The sequence below is a fragment of the Euwallacea similis genome, chromosome 36 (assembly GCF_039881205.1).
Source record: "Euwallacea similis isolate ESF13 chromosome 36, ESF131.1, whole genome shotgun sequence".
NCBI classification, from domain to species: Eukaryota; Metazoa; Arthropoda; class Insecta; order Coleoptera; family Curculionidae; genus Euwallacea; species Euwallacea similis.
The window spans coordinates 410369-433985 of record NC_089644.1 but is presented as its reverse complement, the minus strand read 5'-3'; the positions used below and the strand labels follow the sequence as shown (position 1 = coordinate 433985).

Here is a 23617-nt window from a genome sequence, read left to right as displayed (position 1 = left end):
CGGAAGATGCGGATATCTTTCGTTGAATATACGGCAAATTCTCTCCAAAACTTTGTTACATTCTCCATGAATAAAGAATAAATTTAAAATATAACTATTTGAATAAGTATTATTAAAGTTCATGATTCTAAACTGCTGAGCGAACTTATTAAATTGATAATTACATGACCGCATTTTACAGGAAGCAGCCATGTTCTTTTCAAAGCCAACTAAGATGCTTAGAATTATTATTGTACAATATTAAAAAATCGCAAATTAGAACAAAATCGTTAATTTTAGGTGTAAGGATGTTTAGTAATAATCGATTAAAAATTAAATTTAGATTTTAGACATATAAAAATATAGGGGGAGTTTCATTTGAAATAAGCGACTTTTTTGCTATCAAAGTTCTTTAAATATTACGTGTTTTTTTGGACACCCTGTATGATATTTATAAAAACTTTTCACATTAACCTAATCTGCCATATCTAGTTAACATGTCAGCAAATTTTCGTAAAGCCAGCTTCAATAATAGCTGAGAATGTTAAATTTTATAGAAATGGTGTTTTAGAAAGATTTTTCTTTGAAACCAAAATATCTTTTAAACGGTTAGGTTTAGGTATAGGAGTACCTAATAAGAATTTAATCAGCTTAATCACTAGATTCCAAAAATGCAAAAATATACTGGGTGTTCTATTTGAAATAAGGAAGTTGACCTCGACTTCCGGTATAACTGTAAGTGATATGACCTTCAAAATATTTTAAAAAAGTAGAGTGTATCTATATCAGTTTAACTTCCAAACATGAAAAATTTAGATTAGTTACAAATACAAAAGTTTCTAATGAAACAGTTACGTGAATCAACCTGTAGTTTGTCGCATTAATAAAACATTTCAATAAACTGGAAGTACGAAAGCCGCTCCAAAATGTGAAAGACCTCGAACAGTAACTGGTGCCGATAAAGCTCTAGCCATTTTTTTATCGATTGATGAAAACCTCATACAGTCTACCAGTAAACTTCCCGATGAATTTGATGTATATGCATAATCAGTATGCAATCTTTTAAAACGAGAAAAATTTCATCCATACAAAATTTCCCTTACCCAAGGGTTGACACCTGAGGATTTTGATTGCAGGATGGAATTTTGTGAACTGATGGAGAAAAAAGAAAAAAAAGGCATCCAGGATAATAAGTTCATTTCTAGAATTTCATTTTTGGATGAAGTAACGTTTTGCTTAAATTATCGTTACTGGTCTACAAACAATTCTCATTGGATGCAGTCTTTGTATGTATACAACATCCGCAAAAACTCAATGTATAGATGGGTATAATCGGCTACCAGTTCGTCGGGTTGTTTTTCATAGAAAAAAAATTAAACAATGTATCATACTTGCAATTATTGTAGACCAAAATGTATTCATCTATCGCCACAATTTTTCCTGGAGAAAATGGAGAACAAGTAGCCAGTAACATTTGGTTCCAACAATATGATGCATAATCACATTACGCTATGGCTGTGAGAGAGTATCTTGATGAGATTTTCCCTAGGAGATAGATAAACAAAAAAGGCGCAATAGAATGGCCGCCAAGATCTCCAGATCTTACGCCTTGCGATTTTTTTTATGAAATTACTTAAAAGGTTCCATTTAGAAAAATCAATGTATGTCAAAAATGTTGCGTTTTTGGCTATAGGTATATTAACATTTTCTTTTTATTTTACCGATTACTATTAACCCCTGAAATATCTGCATGATGATCTGTTATATCCTGTATATCTTATTCAAAATCGAAATTTTGATACCTACTGGAGAAGGGGCTTCAAATATATATATAAGTTTAGCTCGTTAAAACCCTTTATAATGCAAAAAGCGTTGATTCAACTAGCCACTAGCTAACACATACTGTGCTTTTATGCGTGAGCTGAACATGGGTAAAACATGTCAGAATTGATTAACCGCAAATTTCACCCTACTATTATGCTCGAAGTTATGCGTAAACGGTCGCAGGACATTATTTTACTTCGAGCTATTACATATACGCACGAAAAGTGAAACGGCAATGTATTTTTCTCTTAATTGTTACAAAAATTTGTTATTCTAAAAATGTCGAACATTTATTATACTCCCAAAAAAATTTAAATAGTAAAATGGTATTGCCAAGGTCAGACTTATCATCAAATCATGCAATCTTTTTTGAAAACATTTGTGAAGCAAAAATAGACCAATTCCCACTTTATCGACGTTGCACGCAATTATCCATAATTTTGAGGCACTGGGAGGTGTTTCACCAAAGGCGCACCGGAACCCCTTTGCACTCGACAAAGACGTTAAGATCAAAGAGATCCAGATCTTTGCTATAGCGAATAAAGACTCCACTGTCCCTATCGAACACATTGCCGATGAAGTTGGAACTTATGGTTCATATGTAGGAAAGTTTTTAAAAAAATGGTTATCTATCCTACAAATCTTAAAGAACTCAAAAGATGTTTCCCGCAGATCAATTTTGCAGAATAGAATTTGCGAAATAGTATTTGAATACTCAAATAATGACGACAATCTTCTTAGAAATGTTATGTTTAGGGACGAGTTGACCTTTCCATCATTAAATCGACCTAATTGTCCGCGGGTGCGATATTGGTTTCGGAAAAACGTACCTATTGTACACAAGTTTTTTGATGACAGACTTAATATTCTCAAAAATTGGACGTCTGGAGAAGCATATTGGATAATAACGTAATCGGTCCATTTTTCATTGAAGGACTTTTTACTGACTCGAAGTACTTGAACTTGCTTCAACAATAAATTGTGCTCGAAATTCAGAGATTTTTTGAGAATCGATTCTGTGAGATCTGGTTTCAACAGTATGGATACTCTGTGCGTAATAGTCATTTGGTCAAGCAATACTTGTCCCAAACATTCCCACAACGACTTACTTTAGGGCAAGATTATATTAGGCAAATATATTAGGCAAGATATATTTTGTGGGAAGCCAGATCTCCAGATCTCTTTTCAAACGATTTTTTTTTCTGTGGAAGCACGTAAAATATAACATTTATGACTTCGATAGGGCTAATAATTTAGATGAACTCTGAGTAAAAATCTAAAACTCATTCCAAAATCTTATCTGTAACATGCTACGGAATGTTAGGTCATTTTATGACCGGTTGGACTATTGCCTAGCTTAGAGTGGTGGGATTTTCGAGTCACTAATTTAATTTTTTTGTAATTATTATTATTATAGTCTATTTCAAAATGTTTGGTAACATAGCTAAGAGTGGGAAATCATAAAACCCCAATAAATTACAGTCGTCCCAAAAAATATTGTCGGAATTGCTATTATAATTTTTAATGTTACTCATTAAAAGCGAGTTACTCATTAAAGCAGCGAGTAACTTTATTAAATAAGATTTTCACGGTATTTAGCACCTAAGAATACACAATGTCAAAAGTTTTCCTATACAGAGTGTCTCGCGAATATACGCCTCTATCCGTATCTTGAATATTATCACTAGTAAAAAAATTGAAATTTGAGTATTTTACTAAAGTGGAGGGTTTATTGATTAAAAATATTTTCATGAAAATACAACTTCCGGTTATACCGGAAATGAATATTAACTCACTTATTTTAAATGAAACACCTTGTATATTATATCAAATATTGATTCTGCGGAATATTATAATTTTTCATGTATAATGTTCTATACTTAAATTTTACGATTTTCGAGATATTTAGAATTTTCCAAAAAAAATGACAATTGCAATCATTAAAGTATTTTCTAATAATTCGCAAATGGTTAAGTATTTTTCAATGAAATTTTGCGCTGTTGTACAAAATGCTTTACTGTTCTTGGATCAGTGAGTTAAATCATGTTTTTTCGTACAGGATATGCAAAAATAAACCCCCTATTATTACTTAAAATAATCTAGTATTAAGCTTTTTAAATTCTGATTTCGTCATCAACAATAGACTTGTTTCTTCTATAAGGTGTTTTGACAGGTTGGCTAATTTTAAAATTAGCAAGTATGCGTCTGAGGACTTTTCGTGATAGTTTTGTTTTTTGTGGATGTGGAGTACCAAATGTATGACATGTTCTGGTTCATGCTCTGATACATTTAGCATAAAAAATAAACATATGAAATAAATTTCCTTTGTATAATTTACGGGTATCACCATACTTAAATTTTGGCTAGCAGGCCCAATCTAATAATTCTTGATGTCATTTAAAATAAATCAGTTGAGTACTAAACATTGAAGTGTTTTTTTGAAATAGAATGATGACGGTTAGGTTTAAATATAGACAGTTGAATTGAAAGTATTTTTGGTGTTAAATATGTATTCATTAAAAAAATAAGGGGTTCCTATTTAAAAAATTAGAGTTTTTACAATTTTTGAATGACAATTTTGGACACCTTGGACAATTTTTTTTCACACCTTGTATGAAAAAGGATGATTTAACTCACTGATCCAAAGTTAGTAAAACATTTTATGCAATAGTTCAAAATTTCATTACAAAATATTTATATAATATATAAAAAAAATAACAAGCTATTAGCGAATTATTAGAAAATATATTAATGACTGTAACTGTAATTTTTTTCAGAAAATGCTAAATATCTCAAAAACCGTATAATTTAAGTATAGAACATTATACATGAAAAATGTTTATAATGTTCCGCAGAATCGAAATTTGATATAATATATAGTGTTCTATTCAAAATAAGCGAGTTGATATTCATTACCGGTATAACCGGAAGTGATATTTTCATGAAAATATTTTTAATCAATAGATCATCTCCACTTTAGTATGGTACCCAAATTTCAACATTTTCCTAGCCATAATTTTCAAGATACTGATAGAGGTCCATATTCGTGAAACAACCTGTATATAAAATGATTCGATTAAAGCTAGTTATTTTTCTTATTACGGTAAAAAATTATTATATAATATAATAATAATTATATGTTTTTAGGAGACAAAAAAGGCACCAAAAAGATGTCGATCACGAATCCACATTTTATTATCAATATTTTTGCAAATACTGGCCCTACCAGCGTATTCTCTTAAGTGACTAGTGTACTCCTTTTTTTAAATTTTTGTGTATTAATAATGCCAGGTCGTGAAATTTCTACGTTTAATCGAAGAAGAATTACTGCTTTACATGATGCAGGGCATTCTAATTATGAGATATCAAAAATATTGAGTATTCCTAGATCATGCGTGATGCAAATAGTATGAGGTTTTTGGACTAAACCATTTAATAAATCATAAGTGTGATATATCGTTGGACTCAATGAATCTTATGATTTATTTGTTTATGAATAGGCATAGATTTCGTCTCGTAATCCATACCCTTTAAGTAGGTATACGTAGTAGCGCCAGCAATTTTTAAAATTAATTTCTATTTATGTTCTGGTATAGTTTAGACTGAGACATCCACCTTTATTTTTTTGTTATTTTTATGTTTATGTTTAGTTTTAAGATAAAAAGTCAAACAGATTTCTTTAGGCGGATAGTTCGATTTAAGAGTCAAAGGCTCGCGAAAGTAGTTTTATTCATTTTGTGAATCATTAAAATGGATTTATGGAGTACACAAGTCTTAATACAATCAATGAAGAACCATAGTAAACTATTTTCAATGGAATTTAACTGTTTTAACAAAAATTTTATAAAAGTGTATGTAGGATTTAGATGACTATCCTCATATCATCTCGTAATGCTCAGTGGTAAATAGGGGTTCGTGAATGACGCACGCGTGAGGAATTAACTGCTCAGTCGTGATGGATTTTTAACGTATTTATTTTAACAAGTAACGAAGATGACAACTAAGACAGTAATAACAAAAATTCCCGTAGGATATCAAGTGCGCCCGGTTCGATCACTTGCCAAGGGTGTTCTGTCCTCTTGTTGTATATCCCCATTGCCTGTCTCCCTGGTCCTTGGTCAGCTGCACCCCAAGTGCAGCACACATGTTTCCTAGCCGTTGTCCACTTGTAAAAGGTACAAGTGGACCCATGTGTCTCCTTTCCAACAAAGGGTATTCTTTCCCTTGGCCGTGATTTACAACGGGAGATGGACAATAATTTACAACATGCAAGAAGTCCGAACAGTGTACTTGTAGCGTTCGCGGGAAAAGAGTTTGGTATTATTATGAATTTCATTACTTTTAGCAAAAAATGTTTCAAGTAAAAACATTTTTACTGCCAACAAAGAATTCGAATCTCATTAAAAAAATTGGATATTACATTTGAAAAAATGAAGTTGACCCCAAAAGACAGGTGAAGGTGACCTTGAAAAAAAAATTGACATTATAAAAAGTTGAGGCCCCGAAAATAAAGAAGGCTTTCTTTTAACATTTTTTTTGTAGATCTTCCCGATTTCAAGATATTTGCTTGTTCCCTTTATCTAGAATTACCCTGTACATTAGAGGGAGATTTGTTGACCTCAATTATATGAAAGATGTTTAATGGCTGAAAGTTATTTACACTTTTTGAACACTTATCTTCTTCCGTTCCTTGAAAATTTACCTCTCGCTCGTGTCGAAGGCTTAGTATTATTAGCAAGACGGATGTCCTCATAATACTAGAATTACAACTAGGTTTTTAAATGAAGGGTTTCAGTAGCAGTGGATTGGAACGAGTGGGCCCAGGCCGTGGCCAGCGAGGTCCTATGACCTCACTCCCATTGATTTCTTCTTGTGGGGGAAATTAAAAGATCTCATCTTCAAGGGAAGAAATATTCAAACAAGAACAGAATTAGAAGCCATTCAACATGATTTTGTAAAAATCACTGCTGTGGAACTATTAAATAGTCGTAATTCTACGCAAAAACGATGCTTGCAATGTATTCAAAACGAAGAAACTCAATTGGAACATCTACATAAAATGTATATTTTAAAATTTATTACATTTTAATATGGATTGTTAAAATATCCTTTTTTTAGGTTCCATTGTTGCTTTCTGTTATTTTTACATTTTTTGAGTTCAGTTTGCATAGCTATGTTAAAATTATGTTTTAAATTTTACTAAATTTCATTATAAGGCATTAAAATTATCTATTTCCTTATAGCTCAACACCTTTCATGGCAATTTTCAAAGCCAACTTATGTTAAAAAAGTTAATACGTTGTATTTTCGACATTTTCGATAATAAATATTAAAGTTATTATATATACAGGGTTGTTCATTAAACGCGCCTAGGATGGCTACGGCCGTATTTATAGTTTTTTTCGAAAATTATTTTTACAGTTATATGTGCGACCTTATAAGGTACATTATAAAAATATTTTCATTTATACAGGGTTTGTCAAAAAAAAACAACAAAAAATGCTGTTTTTTTTTTTAATGGAACACCCTAATTATTATTGCATTTTTGGATTTTGCGTTCAATTTTAATACAAGCTTATTAACGTTGGCATTCTTAGAATTAATAGTTTTCAAGATATGTGCAACTGAATGTTGAAAGTGACAGTTACAGATGTTTGCAAAATTGCAAATTGTTTACAAACGGAAAGATATTTTAGAACTCTTTTTTTCAACGATATGTAGTAGAAAGTCCATATTTTAATATTGTATCGAGCTTAGCTTAATACTTTCTACAGGTTGTTCTCAAAAATAGAGCTAACTTGAAAATCAATAAATGGTCAAAACTTAAAAATTTCAAATGAAACCCTACTATTATTTTGATGGTTTATAAAACTACGTCGAAAAAGAACCTATTTTTACATTTAATTACCTATACTAAAGTTAATATACATAGTTTTTGTGTAATTTGCACAGGCGGTACATCCCTAATTCTAATTTATAATGTGAATATAATGAACGTATCTATGAAAACAGGCAAATAGAGATAATAATATGTTTTTTTTTTGGTATTAAGAGAATAGTTGAATTAAAAGTTTCTCTTATTTTTTGCTGCACGTTTGGTACTGTATTTGTATGGACACCTCAATGGAAATATTTTTTTAAATTTCTTAGATGAAGATCTTGATAATCTGCTGGAAGATGTACCACTGGATTTATTAAGAAGAATGTAGTTGCAGTTAGGTGAGAGCCTGCTCATTTCAGCATTAGCGTTCGAAATGCTCTAAATCATTTTTCAGGCCGTTAGATTGGTAGACGGCGACCTGTTTCGTGGCGCCCCAGGTCACCAACTCTGACGAAACTGGATTTTTTGGGGGGATACGTTAAAAATCTGGTCTAGAGAACATCTTCAAATACAGTAGCAAACATGAAGAATAGAATAAGAGAAGCAATCAATTCAGTTAGCGTGTTAATGCTACAAAATGTAAATACATCCTTAACATAGAGAATGAATATATGTTTGTAACAAAATAGTAGACAGTTTGAACATATGATGCATTAATTATGTGTTAATAAATAGCCACCAATGTGAGAAAATATTTTTTTATACACAGTTAAGTAAAAAAAGTTATTTTTCAAAATAAAGCATTTATTGTTTCTCGTTTATTTTTATATGATTCTTCTGGCTTATGTCACATACTGGTAGCAATGAAATTTTGATATTATCTCTATTTGCCTGTTTTCATAGATACGTTCATTATATTCACATTATAAATTAGAATTAGGGATGTACCGCCCGTGCAAATTACACAAAAACTATGTAACTTTAGTATAGGTAATTAAATGTAAAAATAGGTTCTTCTTCGACGTAGTTTTATAAATCATCAAAATAATAGTAGGGTTTCATTTGAAATTTTTAAGTTTTGGCCATTTATTGATTTTCAAGTTAGCTCTATTTTTGGGAACAACCTGTAGGAAGTATTAAGCAAAGCTCGATACAATACTAAAATATGGACTTTCTACTACATATCGTTGAAAAAAAGAGTTCTAAAATACCTTTCCGTTTGTTAACAATTTGCAATTTTGCAAACATCTATAACAGTCACTTTCAACATTCAATTGCACATATCTTGAAAACTATTAATTCTAAGAATGCCAACGTTAATAAGCTTATATTAAAATTTAACGCAAAATCCAAAAATGCAATAATAATTAGGGTTTTCCATTAAAAAAAAACAACATTTTTTGTTGTATTTTTTTTTGACAGACCCTGTATAAATGAAAATATTTTTGTAATGTACCTTATAAGATCGCACATATAACTGTAAAAATAATTTTCGAAAAAAACTATAAATACGGCCGTAGCCATCCGACGCGCGCTTGGTGGACAACCCTGTATATCGTGGAAAAGGGTTTAAAATTGTCTATTTTGTTAAGCCATGTCCACGTATGATTTATACTTGAAAAAATGAAGTTGTAGCAATTTATTAGAAAATGGTGAAGAGCAGAAAAAATTTGGGTACTTCATTAAATTCCTCTGAAAAAAATGCTATAATAATGTTTTTATGCAATTCCAATATTTTAATAAATATGAAAGTTATTGACGATTTTCAAAATGGCCAAAAATCGAAAAATCTTCTATATCTATAGTTGTGACGATATCGGGAAATGGCTTTTGCCACTAAAAATTTCTCAAAAATCGAGCCTGTGATACCTAAATCAGTTTTTCTCTGTCTAGTAAGAAAGTAGGTTTTTCCTGTCAAAACACTTTAAATTGAAACACACTGTACATGATGCACTAGTTCGTTAATCGCCATTTGAAACCGTTAGAAGTTTAGTGACAAAATGTTCTCACGTGTCTGGAGTTAGTGAAATGATATTGTATAGGCTTTTGAAAGAAAGGAAGAACGAAAATGTAACTTCCTTAAAGAAATTCATAGGAGAAAGACGATACAATTTAATGAAAACATTCAAAATTTGATAAGAAGAAAAGTACACACATTTTATTTCAATAAGAACATACCTACTTTAGATAACATTTTGAGTGCTATAAGTGAAGATAACACAATACCTGACCTGAATAGAAAAAAGCTAGGGAAATGATCTTGAAATGGAAATAAGTCTTGAAAATGATGAAGGTTTCGTTGGGAATTTAATAAATTAATCTTGCAAACAGTTTTTTGTTAACAAATTAATTATTTTATTTATAATTGAATCAAAGTTTGCATTTTTTCAGTAAATATCAGGTTGTTCGGAAAGTAATTTCGTTTTTTTATGTGAAAATGAATGACAGTTTTCGTATAATAAACAAATGCTTTATTAAATTATATATTGGCCGTTCTGGTCCAACACCTTTTGCCATCTTTCTGGTAGTAGCATAATTCCACGCTCATAAAATTTTTTGTCTTTGCTGGCAAAAAACTGATCGAGGTGGTTTTTGGCCTCATCATTTGAGATGAAAGTTTTACCGTCTAAAAAATTTTGGAGTGACCGGAACAAATAATAATCCGATGGTGCCAGGTCTGGAGAATATGGTGGGTGTGGCATTGTGTCCCATTCAAGCTGTAAAAGCTTTTGGCGAGTGACCAAACTTGTGTGAGGTCTCGCGTTGTCTTGGTGAAACACTACACCTTTTCTGTTGATTAGTTCGGGTCTTTTCTGTTGAAGTGCATCCTTCAGTTTGTCCAGCTGCTGGCAGTAGACTTCCGAATTAATCGTTGTGTTATCCGGTAAAAGCTCAAAAAAAACGATTCCTTTAAAATCCCACCAAACAGGCAGCATCACCTTTTTTTGGTGAATATCGGCTTTGGAAATGGTTTGAGTCGATTCATCTTTTTTGCTCCATGACCTCTTGCGTTTGACGTTGTTGTATACAACCCATTTTTCGTCCCCAGTAATGATGCGCTTCAAAAACGGATCATTTTTGTCACGTTTGAGAAGCGAATCGCAGACGTCAATGCGGCGACACAGATTTCTCTCTGTGAGAACATGGGGAACCCATATATCGAGCTTCGAGGATAATCCCAGGCCTTTCAAGTGGTCATAAACTGTTGAATTCGATAAATTTAACTTCAATCCGATCTCACGTGTTGTTATTCGACGGTTCGCATCAACTAATGCCTTTATGGCGTCTTTATCAGCTTCAACCGGCCTTCCCGAACGTGGTGCATCTTCGACATCAAAATTGCCAGATCGAAATTTAGAGAACCAGTTCTGACACTGGCGTACTGTCAACACACCTTCTCCATACACATCGGTCAATTTCTTTCTGGCTTGAACAGCATTTTTACCCTTTCTGTAGTAAAACAGTAGGATATGTCGAAAATGCTGCTTATCGCTCTCCATATTTAAAAGGGCACCAACCAAAAACTACTGCGTAGAATTAATTGAAATGTTTCACACACAAGCCTTGTTATATGAGCTCTCAAAGCATATAAAAATTATATGGCTTAAGTGTGAGGTTAAGTGCAAAAAAATACCATTAAATCCTCTGTCGGGAAAAAACGAAATTACTTTCCGAACAACCTAATACAAAAAACAGTTGGACAAAAGTATCATTTATTTTGAAAAATATCATATTTCAACTTAACAAAAAAAATTGAAGATTATCGATTTAATTTAAGAGTTGCAAATCTAGAAATTTGTAATTTTGAATTTTTGAATTTTTTAATTTGAACACCTTGTAACTCTGCTACTGATCGAAATCGGACCTATGTTCATATGAACTTTTTAACTTAAAATGATGAGATCTATTACCCATTTCAGTATGTGCATAACGAGTCGGACACTCTGTATAACGTAATTTATGTAATTATCTGTATAGTAGACTTTTACTTTTATTAATATATTTTCTAAATATTATGAGGTGTACAAGTTTCACTTTTACTAACTATATGTCTAAAAATCGAGCAAACTGTCAATTTTGGTTGTTACGTCATTGTTATATTAGAAAATACAGACTAGGTATCTTTATTTTTTTGTATGAAATACTTGAATTTCTTTTTAATGTTTATATTATATGAATTTTTTGGTAAAACTTGGATATCACGGAAACCACTTAGAGCGTTACTTTTTTTTTCCCGTAATCTACTCGCTTAGTAGTTCACCAATATGTTTTTTTTTTGGTGCGGAAATGCTTTGTTCAAAAGTTTGCTTTTCCACATTTATTTCAATACTTGACTTTCTTACGGGACCGTGGAGCGAACAGGGGTGCTGGGTGGGATAAATAAAAATAAATTGAGGTAAGTTTAGGTAAATTTAGGTCCCCCCCGAGGTGTCTCCACCTTGACGTGGTGGGGGGGCTTGAGGTCTCCTATGATCCCAAGAGCCATGCCGGCGGTAGCGTAGCTACTGGCAGGTGCAACCTTGCCGGATGGGTCGAGAGAGAGGAGACTGACAAAGAGAGACACAGGAAACATGATGAGTGCGGCAAATAGAGTTGTACCCCAGGCGGATGATAATCCCGCCGCCGGTTCCGACCGGGTGGAAGCCCCGGTGGCCGGCGCTGGCCTTATGGATTCTGGGGAGAGCCGAGCTCATTCGCGATTGTTTAGGGGGGTGTATATGGGAAGGCGTCTATCGGCGCCCAACATGGGGGAAATAGAAAAAAAAGAGGACATGCAAATACAGACGGACATTGACAGGACAACACAAGACAAAGAAGGGGGGTTGAAAAAAAGGAAAATTCTTGAAACATCTATGGGGCAAAATTTAGGTGGTGGAGCGTATAAAAAGAAGTAGAGTGTGGAGGTTTTTATTTTGAGGGAAGCAATAGAAAATATGAAAACATTAATTGGGGGTTTAGAAAGCAAAATTGAAAAGAACACGCAAAGAGATATAAAAGAAATTACAAAGAAATTAATAAAACAGGTTGGAATATTTAATAGGGATATAATAACGGATTGGCTGGATAGAAATAAGTATGAGAGGACCGAGAAAATGACATTTGACGCGGACATACAAACAGACATACGAACAGACATACAAACAAATGAACAGGGTACACAAACGGGAGACAATAAGGGAATATTTACAATAGGGGAGATAAATAACTACGAGGATTTTAAAAAGATTAGTGAAATAAAATGGCAAGATTCGGTATATAAAAGGACGGAAATGAAAATCGGAGACTCTATAAAAACGGAAATGAAGGTGGTAAAGGTTGTTATGGTCGAAAAAGGAGATACTAATATGGAAAGGGGGATGGCGGCAAAGTACAAAGAAAGGTATCCGGAGCTGTTGGAGTGTGATGGAAAAATTGAAGTGGTTGCAAGGACGTACAAATTTAAATCGGAAACGGGACAGAGACAACTGGGACAGAAAATTGTTAAAATAATGATGACAGAAAAGGAGGAGGAACTCTGGGATAGCCTGGAGAAGCTCAGGGGGGAGACAAAGGAAGAGGAGTGGGTAGCCTTGCACGGGATAGAGGGGATGTGTGTGGAGAGGCTTAGGAAGATCGCTGAGGCGGTATTCAAGGAAGAAAAAACAAAAATAATTATTTACACAGAAAAACAGGGAGAAATAAAAGTTAGAAAAGAAAAAACATATGCTTTGATAGTCGAAAGAATACCGGGAGAACATTTGAAACAAACAGTTAATAAAATTAAGAAATCTATAAAGAACAAGGAAGCAAATAAAGAAATACAGGCTGTAAGAACTACGAAGGAGGGAAAGATTTTGGTGGCAATGGGAAGAGAGGAAAGATGCGCGAGGGAGATCAAGGAAGCAATACAGTGGGGGGCAATGACAAAAGTAACAATGAGGGGGCTGAGCAAGAGAAGGGAGATTATTCACATCAGGGGAATGGATATAACAACAACAAGGGATGAGGTAAAAGAGGCAATTAAGGACAGAGTTGAGGGAATTCAAGAGGGAGAATATTTAGTGGGAGATATGAGGAAAAATAGGGGCAATACGCAGGCAGTGACTCTGTCAATAGAGAAGAAAAGAGTGGAGGATTTAATGAGAGACCAGTTTATCAGAGTGGGATATGTCAAGTATCGGATGGAGAAAAGGATAGAAGTGGCTCGGTGTTACAGATGCTGGGGATTGGGGCATGTGGCGGGAGACTGCACAGGGAGGGACAGAACAAGGTGTTGTTTTGCTTACGGGGAGGAGGGTCACAGGAGTTGGGAGTGTAAGGGAGAGGAGAGGTGCTGCATCTGTGATGTGAGTGGACACAGGACAGGGAGGGGAGAATGTGAGGAGTTCAGGAGGGCCCTGGCGAGGGCCAGAGAGCTGGAAAGGAGAAGGAAGAGTGAGAGGAGTGAGGCCACGCCTCCCCCCGTAAAAGGGGGAGGGGAGTAGCCCAAAGATCCCCCCCCCCCTTAAGTAATGCAGAAAGGCGGTTCCGGAGGGGATTCAGGGTGAAGAGGGGAGGTTTTTAGTGGGTAGGCGCCCTCCCACCAGGGGGGTGAATCCCACATAACCCGGTCGCCAGACCACCAGGCCAGGTACCTATGAAGGTTTTCCTTCCCTATACAACAAAAAAAAAAAAAAAAAGGTAAATTTAGGTAAGTATATAGTAAAATAAACTTAGTTTTTTTTTTATTAATCTATTTATTAACGGAAATCACTATATTCCAAACGAATTATATTTAATAAAGCTTCCATTGGGTCGATATTGATTTTCCGACAATAGCGACGCCAGAGTTCTTCACACAGAACATCAGCGAATTGACTTTCCGGTATAGATCGTCCTTTCAATTTTCGCTTCAATACGTTACACTGAGATTCTATCCTTTGTGTATGTGTCCCATCCTCAGCAACAAACTCTTTGCTGTGATTTACGGTATGATAACTGTAGCCCAAATTCCTAAGGCTATCATACGCCTTCCAACAATCAGTCCACACATCGGATCCTTCAACTACATGTTTCTGAATAATGGGCAGCAGAACCTCCGCACTACGCTTGTTGTCAGGACATAGTACACAACACAAATCTTCCGATCCTTCCGCTATTATGCCTAGAACCCAATGCCCATTAAGAATCCTTCCCCTGTTATATTTTCTATGACCAAACATAGACTCGTCAATCTAAAATGTAATACTATTTATTTACCAATGTATTTATGTAAAATTGAATCATAAAGAGATTCTGAAACTAACCCGAACTAACCTGAACTACAACACCTTGACCTTCAGTTTTAGGCATTTGTTCCTGCATTTTGGAGAAAGCTTCTGTTACCATTTATTTTGCTATATACTTACCTAAATTTACCTAAACTTACCTCAACTTACTTCAGCTTACCTCAACTTACCTCAATTTATTTTTATTTATCCCACCCAGCACCCCTGTTCGCTCCACGGTCCCGTAAGAGAGTCAAGTATTGAAATAAATGTGGAAAAGCAAACTTTTGAACAAAGCATTTCCGCACCAAAAAGAAAAACATATTGGTGAACTACTAAGCGAGTAGATTACGGGAAAAAAAAGTAACGCTCTAAGTGGTTTCCGTGATATCTAAATTGATCCAATTTTTTTTCTGTTATATTATTATTTTCAATATTTATGTTCAAATAAACATTACATAAAACTAAAAAAAATGTTTTTTTATTAAATTTCAAACTTTTCGCTTTTTTAAACTCTGCCACAGGCACTAGATTTCACCCGCACCAATATTGAATTGTTAAAATTTTATGAACTATTGTGTTTCTTGAGGGTCCAAGGTGAGTGCGACCTTAAATTGCAAGAATTACCTGTTTATAATTAAAATTGTTCATTATATTTGCAAATATTGGCGGCTCACTCTATTAACATAAAATCGTGTTTATTGGTGTTCTGTGCTGCCAAACATTTTGAAATAGACTATGATTATTTTCTTATTTTTATCATTTTGAATTCGGATTTTTTTTAATTATATTTAGAATGAATTTTTGATTTGCTCAGAGAAAATCTTTTGGTTTCAAAGGGAGAATGAAAGATGCAATTCTAAGTTGATTTTAGGGATCGGCATATTTTATTAGAGGTGCGGCTACTGCTGTCTACCCCCTAAGACGTATATCGGATTGACTTATTTGTGGTACTAATCGCACACTTGTCCTACCATGGGTGCGAGGGAGACATAGATACGGGCATGATTTGGGTAGTAGTAGGTTCGACACGTTTTACGCATGTACGGCTCATGCGAAACAGAACGGTATAAATAATAAACAATATCTCATACCTCCTGTTTTCATTTTTCATTACAGTCACTTGTGTTTCCTCCTTACTGTGTATTTCCTCGCGATCTTCTGGAGTGGAAGGAGGAGTTTTCGCCAAACTAGGTATCTTTGTCCTGCGGTCATTTTCCAACCTCTGCTGAGAGAGATGGCGTAGCTGATGCTTTACCCTCTCAATTTCATCTTTGAGTTTATTAACTACTTCGTCGATATTGAATAAATTTTCACTAAACTAATGCAATTATTATACTTTGTAAAAATCGGTACCATCGATATTTTGGGCCTACCTGCTCCATTTGCACGGAATTTTGAGAGGTGAAACTATGCGGATTGTAAGGTTCCGGACCATACAAGTTAGCAGGACAGCTCAAAGTTTTCTCCACATTGACTTGGTAGCCAGCTGGGTAATATTCAGAATTTGCAACGTGATCTGAAATTGTGAGATTTCAATGAAGGTCATTGTTCATTTATGGAGGCTTACGCTTTATTGTGCCTTGGCCTTGACGCGGCGCATAGATGTGTCCCCTGTATGGATCATTGGCGCTAGCGGCTCTATAAGTTTTAGAGCGATTGAGACAAGGGCTATTACTACGTAACTTTCTTTTAGATCTAGGAAAATTATAGATATTAGTTCAGGTTAATTCCTTGGTTAGTGAGGGAATAGTATTGAACTTTAGGCGTACCTCGACTATCTGGCCGTGCTTGTGAAGGTAAAGATCAAGGAAAGTCTGGAAGACGCCATAGATAAGAACATGCACAAGGTGTTGAATGTCCTGAAAGAAACGGGTTTGGTGGTCGCGGTGGAGAAAACGGATGTAATCCTTATATTGGAAAGGAGAAAACTGAGGAAAATACAAATAGAGGTGGCTACAAACTAAAGAGTTTGGTCAGATAGTTGAGAAGTCTAACGGACCTAAGAACGATGAAGCACTTGCAATATAGCGTGGAAAAGACATGCAATAGGCTAAATTCCCTAAATAGGTTAATACCTAAAATAAGAGGACCAACAAGTGGTAAAAAGAGGCTGACAGCATGCACTCTACTCCTGTCGGTGCTGTATGGAGCATCATTGTAGCTGAGTGCTCTAAAATGCAATAAATATGTCAACTTGCTCAGTAGAGTAAAAGGATCACCACAATGATCTCAGCGAAGTATGAAATGGTATCGGCAGCGGCAGAGGAAATTATTGCCGGTTTACCTCCTATAGACTGGGGAAAATAAAGAGTCAATATGTAGAATGCCTGAGGCAAATCCCACAATATGCGCTCGGCAGAACATTAGATCGGGTGTCTTGGGAAGACTTCACCTCATGAGGGAAATGGGTTAACTTTTTTAAAGCCGTAATACCTTACAATATACATTTTTTTAATTAATTTTATTTCTTCGAGGACCGATTCAAAACGTATACAAGAAAGTAGATTTAAGTAAGATGAAATTTGTATGAGCGTGTTTGAAATATACCTGAGATTTCGAGTCTCCATCAACGTTTTTGGGTTTGAGATGGGGCAATGATTCATGGTTTCATATTGAGCACTTGGAAAATTTTTAACTGAGTTCATGTTGGTGTGTGTGGCACGCAATGTTCCTCTTCCTGAGTCATCTAACATTATCAAATCATCAATTTCATTCCGGCGATTATGACCAGTCTAAAGAGTTTTTTTTTATAATACACAGGTTTTTAAAGTTGAAATAAGAAATTAAGCATATGATTTATTGGAAATAATTTGATTACCTTAGCCATGTTTGTATTAAAGGAGAGTAGTTGCACATTACATTAAATTTTGGCAAATCGTTACACTATGTATCGGTTTTTGGAAATCAGTCTCAAGTTTTTATTTTAATATTTGTCATTGTGTCAGTTTGATCCTTCAGTTGGAATATAAATTTTCAGTGTTGTCATAATGTCATCAACATCGCTTATTACAGATCCTGTAAATACCAAATATCAGGTTTATTCAGACCATTTTGATATTATTCCTAGATATGGTGTGCTCCCCAGATTCTCGAAATGATCGATCGACTGATTAAATCATAATAGACCTTAATTTTCTGAGGAAGCACCTGAAGATGAATCGAGAATTTGGGGAGTATACCGTATCCAGGAATAACATTTAACGATTAAGTCGTAATAAAGAATTATTTAAACGTTTCAATTAATTTAATAAAAAATAATTTAAATAAAATTATTTCATTGACTCGAGATGAACCTATAAACTAAGTACTGCTGCTTCCAACCCTAGATTTTCTCAAGACCATTTCTTTATATCGCTTTGATTAAATTAACTCAATATGCAGAGTGTCTATTTAACAGCTCTTTGGACTTGTTTTGTGTTTGTTGTTGTAATGAGTTTATTTTTGATTTCTAAAAAAAACCAATGGGGGTGAATATGAGGCTAATGAAGGTAAATTTTAGAATTAGTGACATCCCTACAGGTTATTCCAAAAAAGTGAAGAGTCATAAAGTACCATTTTTTTAAATGAAATCACCTTCATTTTTTCCACTTCATAAAATCTTCTATTGATCTTCAATTAGTGCTTAGATTTTTTTTCCTTGGGATGTAGTGACTCAAAGCTATGACGTTTTAAAAGAAATTTTCGACATTTAAAATGCGACATAAAAACATTAATATCACAGTTAGCTTAAGTGATAATTTGATAACTTTAGGAAGAATTCTCATGGAAGATCACCTTGGCAGACACGAATACTCATTTAGCCAAAAATACATACAGGGTGTTTACAATAACAACTTAACTTTAACTTTTTCAACTTCAATTTTGTTCATTTTTCTCAAATAAGATGGTGTGTTTTTTTATAACGTAGAATGAACGAAAATTTAATTTTCTTCAATTTTGAATAAAATAACGTCATACTTATCTTAAACGTTAATGGAATGATTAATTATTTCGGGAAAAGCTGTATTCATTGCTAAGTGTCTGAACGTTAATCATGCGTTGCCAGGGTTCGATGTTTTTTTTTGTTTTAAGTTTTGACTACTCATTAACCTCTTAATTAATTTCTCTTGTACTAATTCTTGGGTTTTCTATCATTGATAAGTGATATCCAATTAATTTCCTTCTTCTAAGATCTTCTTTTTTCGACTGTTTCTTTCATAATTAACATTTCATGTCCTTTCAAATTGCTTCTTTAGACTTTCTCGGCTCCTTACATTTGGATATCTTCTATTAGAAAATTGTTGCACTCTATTAGAAATCGTTATGTCGAGAAGTTAATAAACAATTTTCATCACATGAGCCAATTACAATCATCACACAAGTAAATTCTTACTGAGTATTTTTGACTGTGATGGTCAGCTTTAAAATAAACAGCTTTCGAAGGAACAGAAAACTGTACATGAAAGGTTAAAAGTTAAAACAAAAAAACATCGAAACATGACATTGCATGATTAATATTCAGGCACTTAGTCATGAATGCAACTTTTTCCGAAACAATTAGCAAAGTAATTTCATTAACATTTAAGATAAATATAACATTATTTTATACCAAAATGAAGAAAATTGAATTTACGTTCATTCTACGTTATAAAAAACACACCATTCTATTTGAAAAAAATTTAAAAATTCAAGTTGAAAAGGTGAAAATTAAAGTTGTTATTGTGAACACCTTGTATGTATTTTTGGATGAAAAAATATTCATGCCTGCTAAGCTGATCTTATATGAGAATCCGTCTTAAAAGGAAGAAAATCTAGCTTAAGCTAACAGAGATATTAATGTTTTTATGTCGCACTGCAAATGTCTAAAATTTATTTTAAAACGTCATAGCTTCGAGTCGTTGCATCCCAGAGTAAAAAAAAAATAGGAACCAACACAGAGTCAGGGGAGGATTCTATCATGCAAAAGAAATGCAAGGGGTCTCGTTTAAAGAAATGACACCTCATAACGCCTCGCTTTTTTGAGATACTTTGTAGGGTTATCAGTAATTTTAAAATTTGCCTTCATTAGCCTCATAGTAGTCCCCATAACTGGTTATTTTATGAATTTACAAATAAACTTGTAGGAGTTTGAGGGGCTGTTAGATTGACACCCTGTATTATATTAACACTAGAACGGCAGAGAGCAGTGAAACATAAGCAGACTCCTTAGGTATATTACTCGAAAGCAAAATCAAATGGGAGCGATGTCGCAAGGTCATTTCTGCAATCGTCAAAAAAAAGGAGAAAATGGAACGCTGCTTTCAAAATGTCTTCAACTAACACAATAGGACAATTCCAACGGATCACAACAGGACAATATTAAAACAGAACCACTGAATTTCCATTCCTCCCCGGCTCCGATGTTTTTATCCCGCAGGGACAGTTCCAGGTCATCGCGGGTTTGGACAGGAATCGAGAGGTTTTTAGTGAGGTTCTGTGGGTCAATCTCACACTACCTGGTCGACAGAACAATAGACCGGGTATCTTTTTGAAGATCTTCCTCAAAAAAAAAAGATTTCTCCAGGTATACTCCGCAAATTTTAGAATTCATCTTTAAGTGCTTTCTGAGCACATTAAGTTTCAATTCAAGTGTCTATTACGACGATTTAATTGACTCGAGATGAACCGCTGCGCCAGGTCCTGCTGTGTACGTTAATGGATTTGGCGAAGATGATCACTTCTTCGTCGGTCGAGATCTCCATTTCAGATGTTTTGACTAAATTCAATCAATAAACAGTGAAATCTCTCATAAGCGGACACTGTCGCGACTGTCAAAATACTGAGCTGACAGTAAAAAACTTCCAACACTGTTTCGGACAATGAAAGATTCGCATGGAGCGTTGTATAAGTAAATATGTATGAAATCAAAATAAAATGTTTTACAGCGTCAGTTTCGTTATTAAATAGCCACACCTCGTATATCCGGCTAATAGAGATGACCGCTCATAGGAATTTGTAAACAGAAACAAAACTTATTTCATTTAAACTCTGTGTTTACTACTAAATCATAATATAGTTATTAATTTCATATTCCATAACTTGGGTAGTTAAATATAAACAAATCTATGAATAAATTTAATTATGTTACAAAGAAATAATCTGATAACATTATTTGGCGAGTTTTCATTATAATGTTGCTATCTCAGAAATGTAATTCTAAATCGAACAACATCTTCGTTGCTACTGTCTCCTTTATTTTTGGTAAATTCTTGTAATTGTTTCACTAAACAAATAGCCTCTTGATAACTTTGTAGAGTGGCTTGATCAATGATATCTGGTTCTGCATCCGAGCCATCTGAAATGTACACAATTTCCCCTTGTGTTACAGAATCGACAGTAAAAGCTTCATTATCATGTTCTAATATTAAATCGGTATCAATAATCAAATAAAGTTGTCCAAATTATAGCTGCTCTATTGATTCACAGTTTCGCAATATTTCAGATAAAACAGATAAATATAGATCATCTTCTACTGAATCATTTCTGTTTTCTATATTTATTTTCACATGTTCACATGTTATTCCAGCTTTACGAAAGCAATTTTTAATTGTCTCTTCTATTACCTTCTACCAGGTTTTTAAAAAATAAACAGCATTCAGGTCATTTATAACTTTAGTAAGCCCTCGAAATACCATCAATAGACTTCATTTTCTATAATAAAAATTGAACCACAATTGATCCACAAAAAGCTTTAAACTCTTTGATAATGTCCTGATCCAGAGGTTGAACTGCTGACCCAACAATTTGTTTTTAGAAAAACTAGTTGAATGTCTGTAAGATAACATTACGCGTTGTCTTAAAGTAGCAAATTTTTTCTTTTTTCTGCTCCCATCCTTCTATCAAAATCTATTAACCATTCTTCCTATATAGCAGATGTCATCCAAGCTTTTCTATTACTTTTCCACACAACAGGCAAAGTATTCACATTAATATTCTTGAATGCTCTTGGAGTTTTTGATTTACCGATTACCGACAATTTTTCTTTCTCTCAATCCATGTTAATACAATACAGAATAGTAAGTCTTTTTTCAGATAATTTGCCACCGGTGTACTTTTCTTGTTCAAACGTTAAAGTTTTGCTTGAAAAGCGCGAAAAAATAGACTCGTTTAGTCTGCGTTAATGGTATTTCTTGATGAATCATCTTATTTAAAAAACTTTCCACGTCTCCTGAATTGCCACTTCCAGTCTCCCCAGATATAGTTTTAAAATTCGAAGTAATTTCAGTAAGACGGTGTCGAATGGGAATTAAGGCAGAGAGAGGAGGTTTTTAGTTGGTAGGCGCCCCCATCAGGGGTGAAATATAACCCTGTCGCTAGTCCAACAGGTAGGGACATAAGAAGGTTTTCTTCATCTATATAAAAAAAAGATGACTTTGGAAGTTATGTTATGCCTGTTGCGGAATTTTTCAAGATACCCAAATGATGCACTAAAATTTTCGTACCCCGAATTTTATGCAATATTCTTTGTTTTAACCCGAATCTTAAAAATAAAAAAAAATAAAAAAATAAAATAATTACACTCCTGTCTTGTATATTTACCTGACAAAAGAATTCCTTTATTTCCTGCTTTCACGCATAACAAAGTTTATCGATAGTTAAACCCATTGGTTTCATAAAACCTCGTTTCACCTGCATATTTTCATTAGAATACCATTTGTTTAATAATTCCTTTCCACTTTTAATAATTCCAGCGGCTTGTGTCTTCTATGTATTGAAACGTTTTAACAAATTTCTTACACTAAATTTCTTCTTGTATGTTTCCACTATGTCAATTTTCTATTTACGAGTTAACGTGCGACCTTTTTCTGGACATTTTTTTCGATGCGGGATTCACGCAACCACCAATTTTAAATACTGAATAAATATCTAAAATGCAGCAACAATTGTAAGTACCGAGTGTACCGTTAACACAGGGCGCCGGCTATATCTTTAAATATCTTTAAAACTATTGGAGATGAAGCTTCGAAATAAAAAATGGTATAACAAAAGTGACCAAGAGAAAATGCTGAAAATATTTTTTAAATTTCGAACTCCACAGCTAAAAGGCATATTCTATTTAGTGAACAAAAATATCTGAAAATGTCTGTCAAATAACTGAAGAATATGCAAAGAAAGGATGTACTGAAAATATCATAGTTTTATTCGTGGAAAGTTTCCGCATAATTTTTGTAAATGATTTTTTTTTAAATATTTGTAAGTTTCTGTGTCCGCCCAAGGGAGTCTCCATTTCTTTGAGGTGTCCTCTAAGAGAGATTTCCCTGTATTCTAATGGCACTATAGTAGCAGACAGCAGCAAGCATAAACATACTCCCCAGGTATATTCTCCAGATTTTCGAATTTGCTTTCAGGTGCCTTCTGAGCAGATTAAGACCGATTATAACCATTCAATTGGCTCGAGATGAATTTGCACACTGTCCTGATGCTTACACTCGTAGATTTGGTCGAGATCTTCATTTCAGGTGCTTTGACTCAATTCACTCAATATATTATAGGAGAGCTACAGCATTAGAGAGCAATAAAACTTAAGCAGACAGTTTATAGTTTCAAAGTAGACTGCGATAAAAGGGTTTTATTCTATATTTTTTGTCTCTACAGGTTTATTGTAGAAAACATCTCTCTACATTTGAGAACAAGTTGCATATCAGATTTTGCATTTTTACTGCAAACTTTTAAGAAGTAAGCTAATGAGCGATATAATCACCGTCAAATAAATTATCGATTACTACAAAAAAACATTTAAATTCGT

General features: G+C 33.9%; 1 protein-coding gene across 1 annotated transcript in view; it reads right to left on the bottom strand.

Moving 5' to 3' along the window:
* Window positions 1-17680, bottom strand: part of LOC136418599 (uncharacterized) — a 31680-nt gene extending 14000 nt beyond the window's left edge. Inside the window, exons 1-8 of the mRNA XM_066404703.1 lie at window positions 17672-17680; window positions 17401-17585; window positions 17138-17239; window positions 16853-17023; window positions 16612-16806; window positions 16421-16548; window positions 16227-16369; window positions 15945-16171 (exon numbers count right to left, since the gene is read on the bottom strand). Of these exons, the coding sequence (XP_066260800.1) occupies window positions 15945-16171; window positions 16227-16369; window positions 16421-16548; window positions 16612-16806; window positions 16853-17023; window positions 17138-17239; window positions 17401-17585; window positions 17672-17680 (1160 nt within the window). The remainder of the gene's footprint in view (window positions 1-15944; window positions 16172-16226; window positions 16370-16420; window positions 16549-16611; window positions 16807-16852; window positions 17024-17137; window positions 17240-17400; window positions 17586-17671) is intronic.
* Between the last annotated feature and the right edge of the window lie 5937 nt (window positions 17681-23617).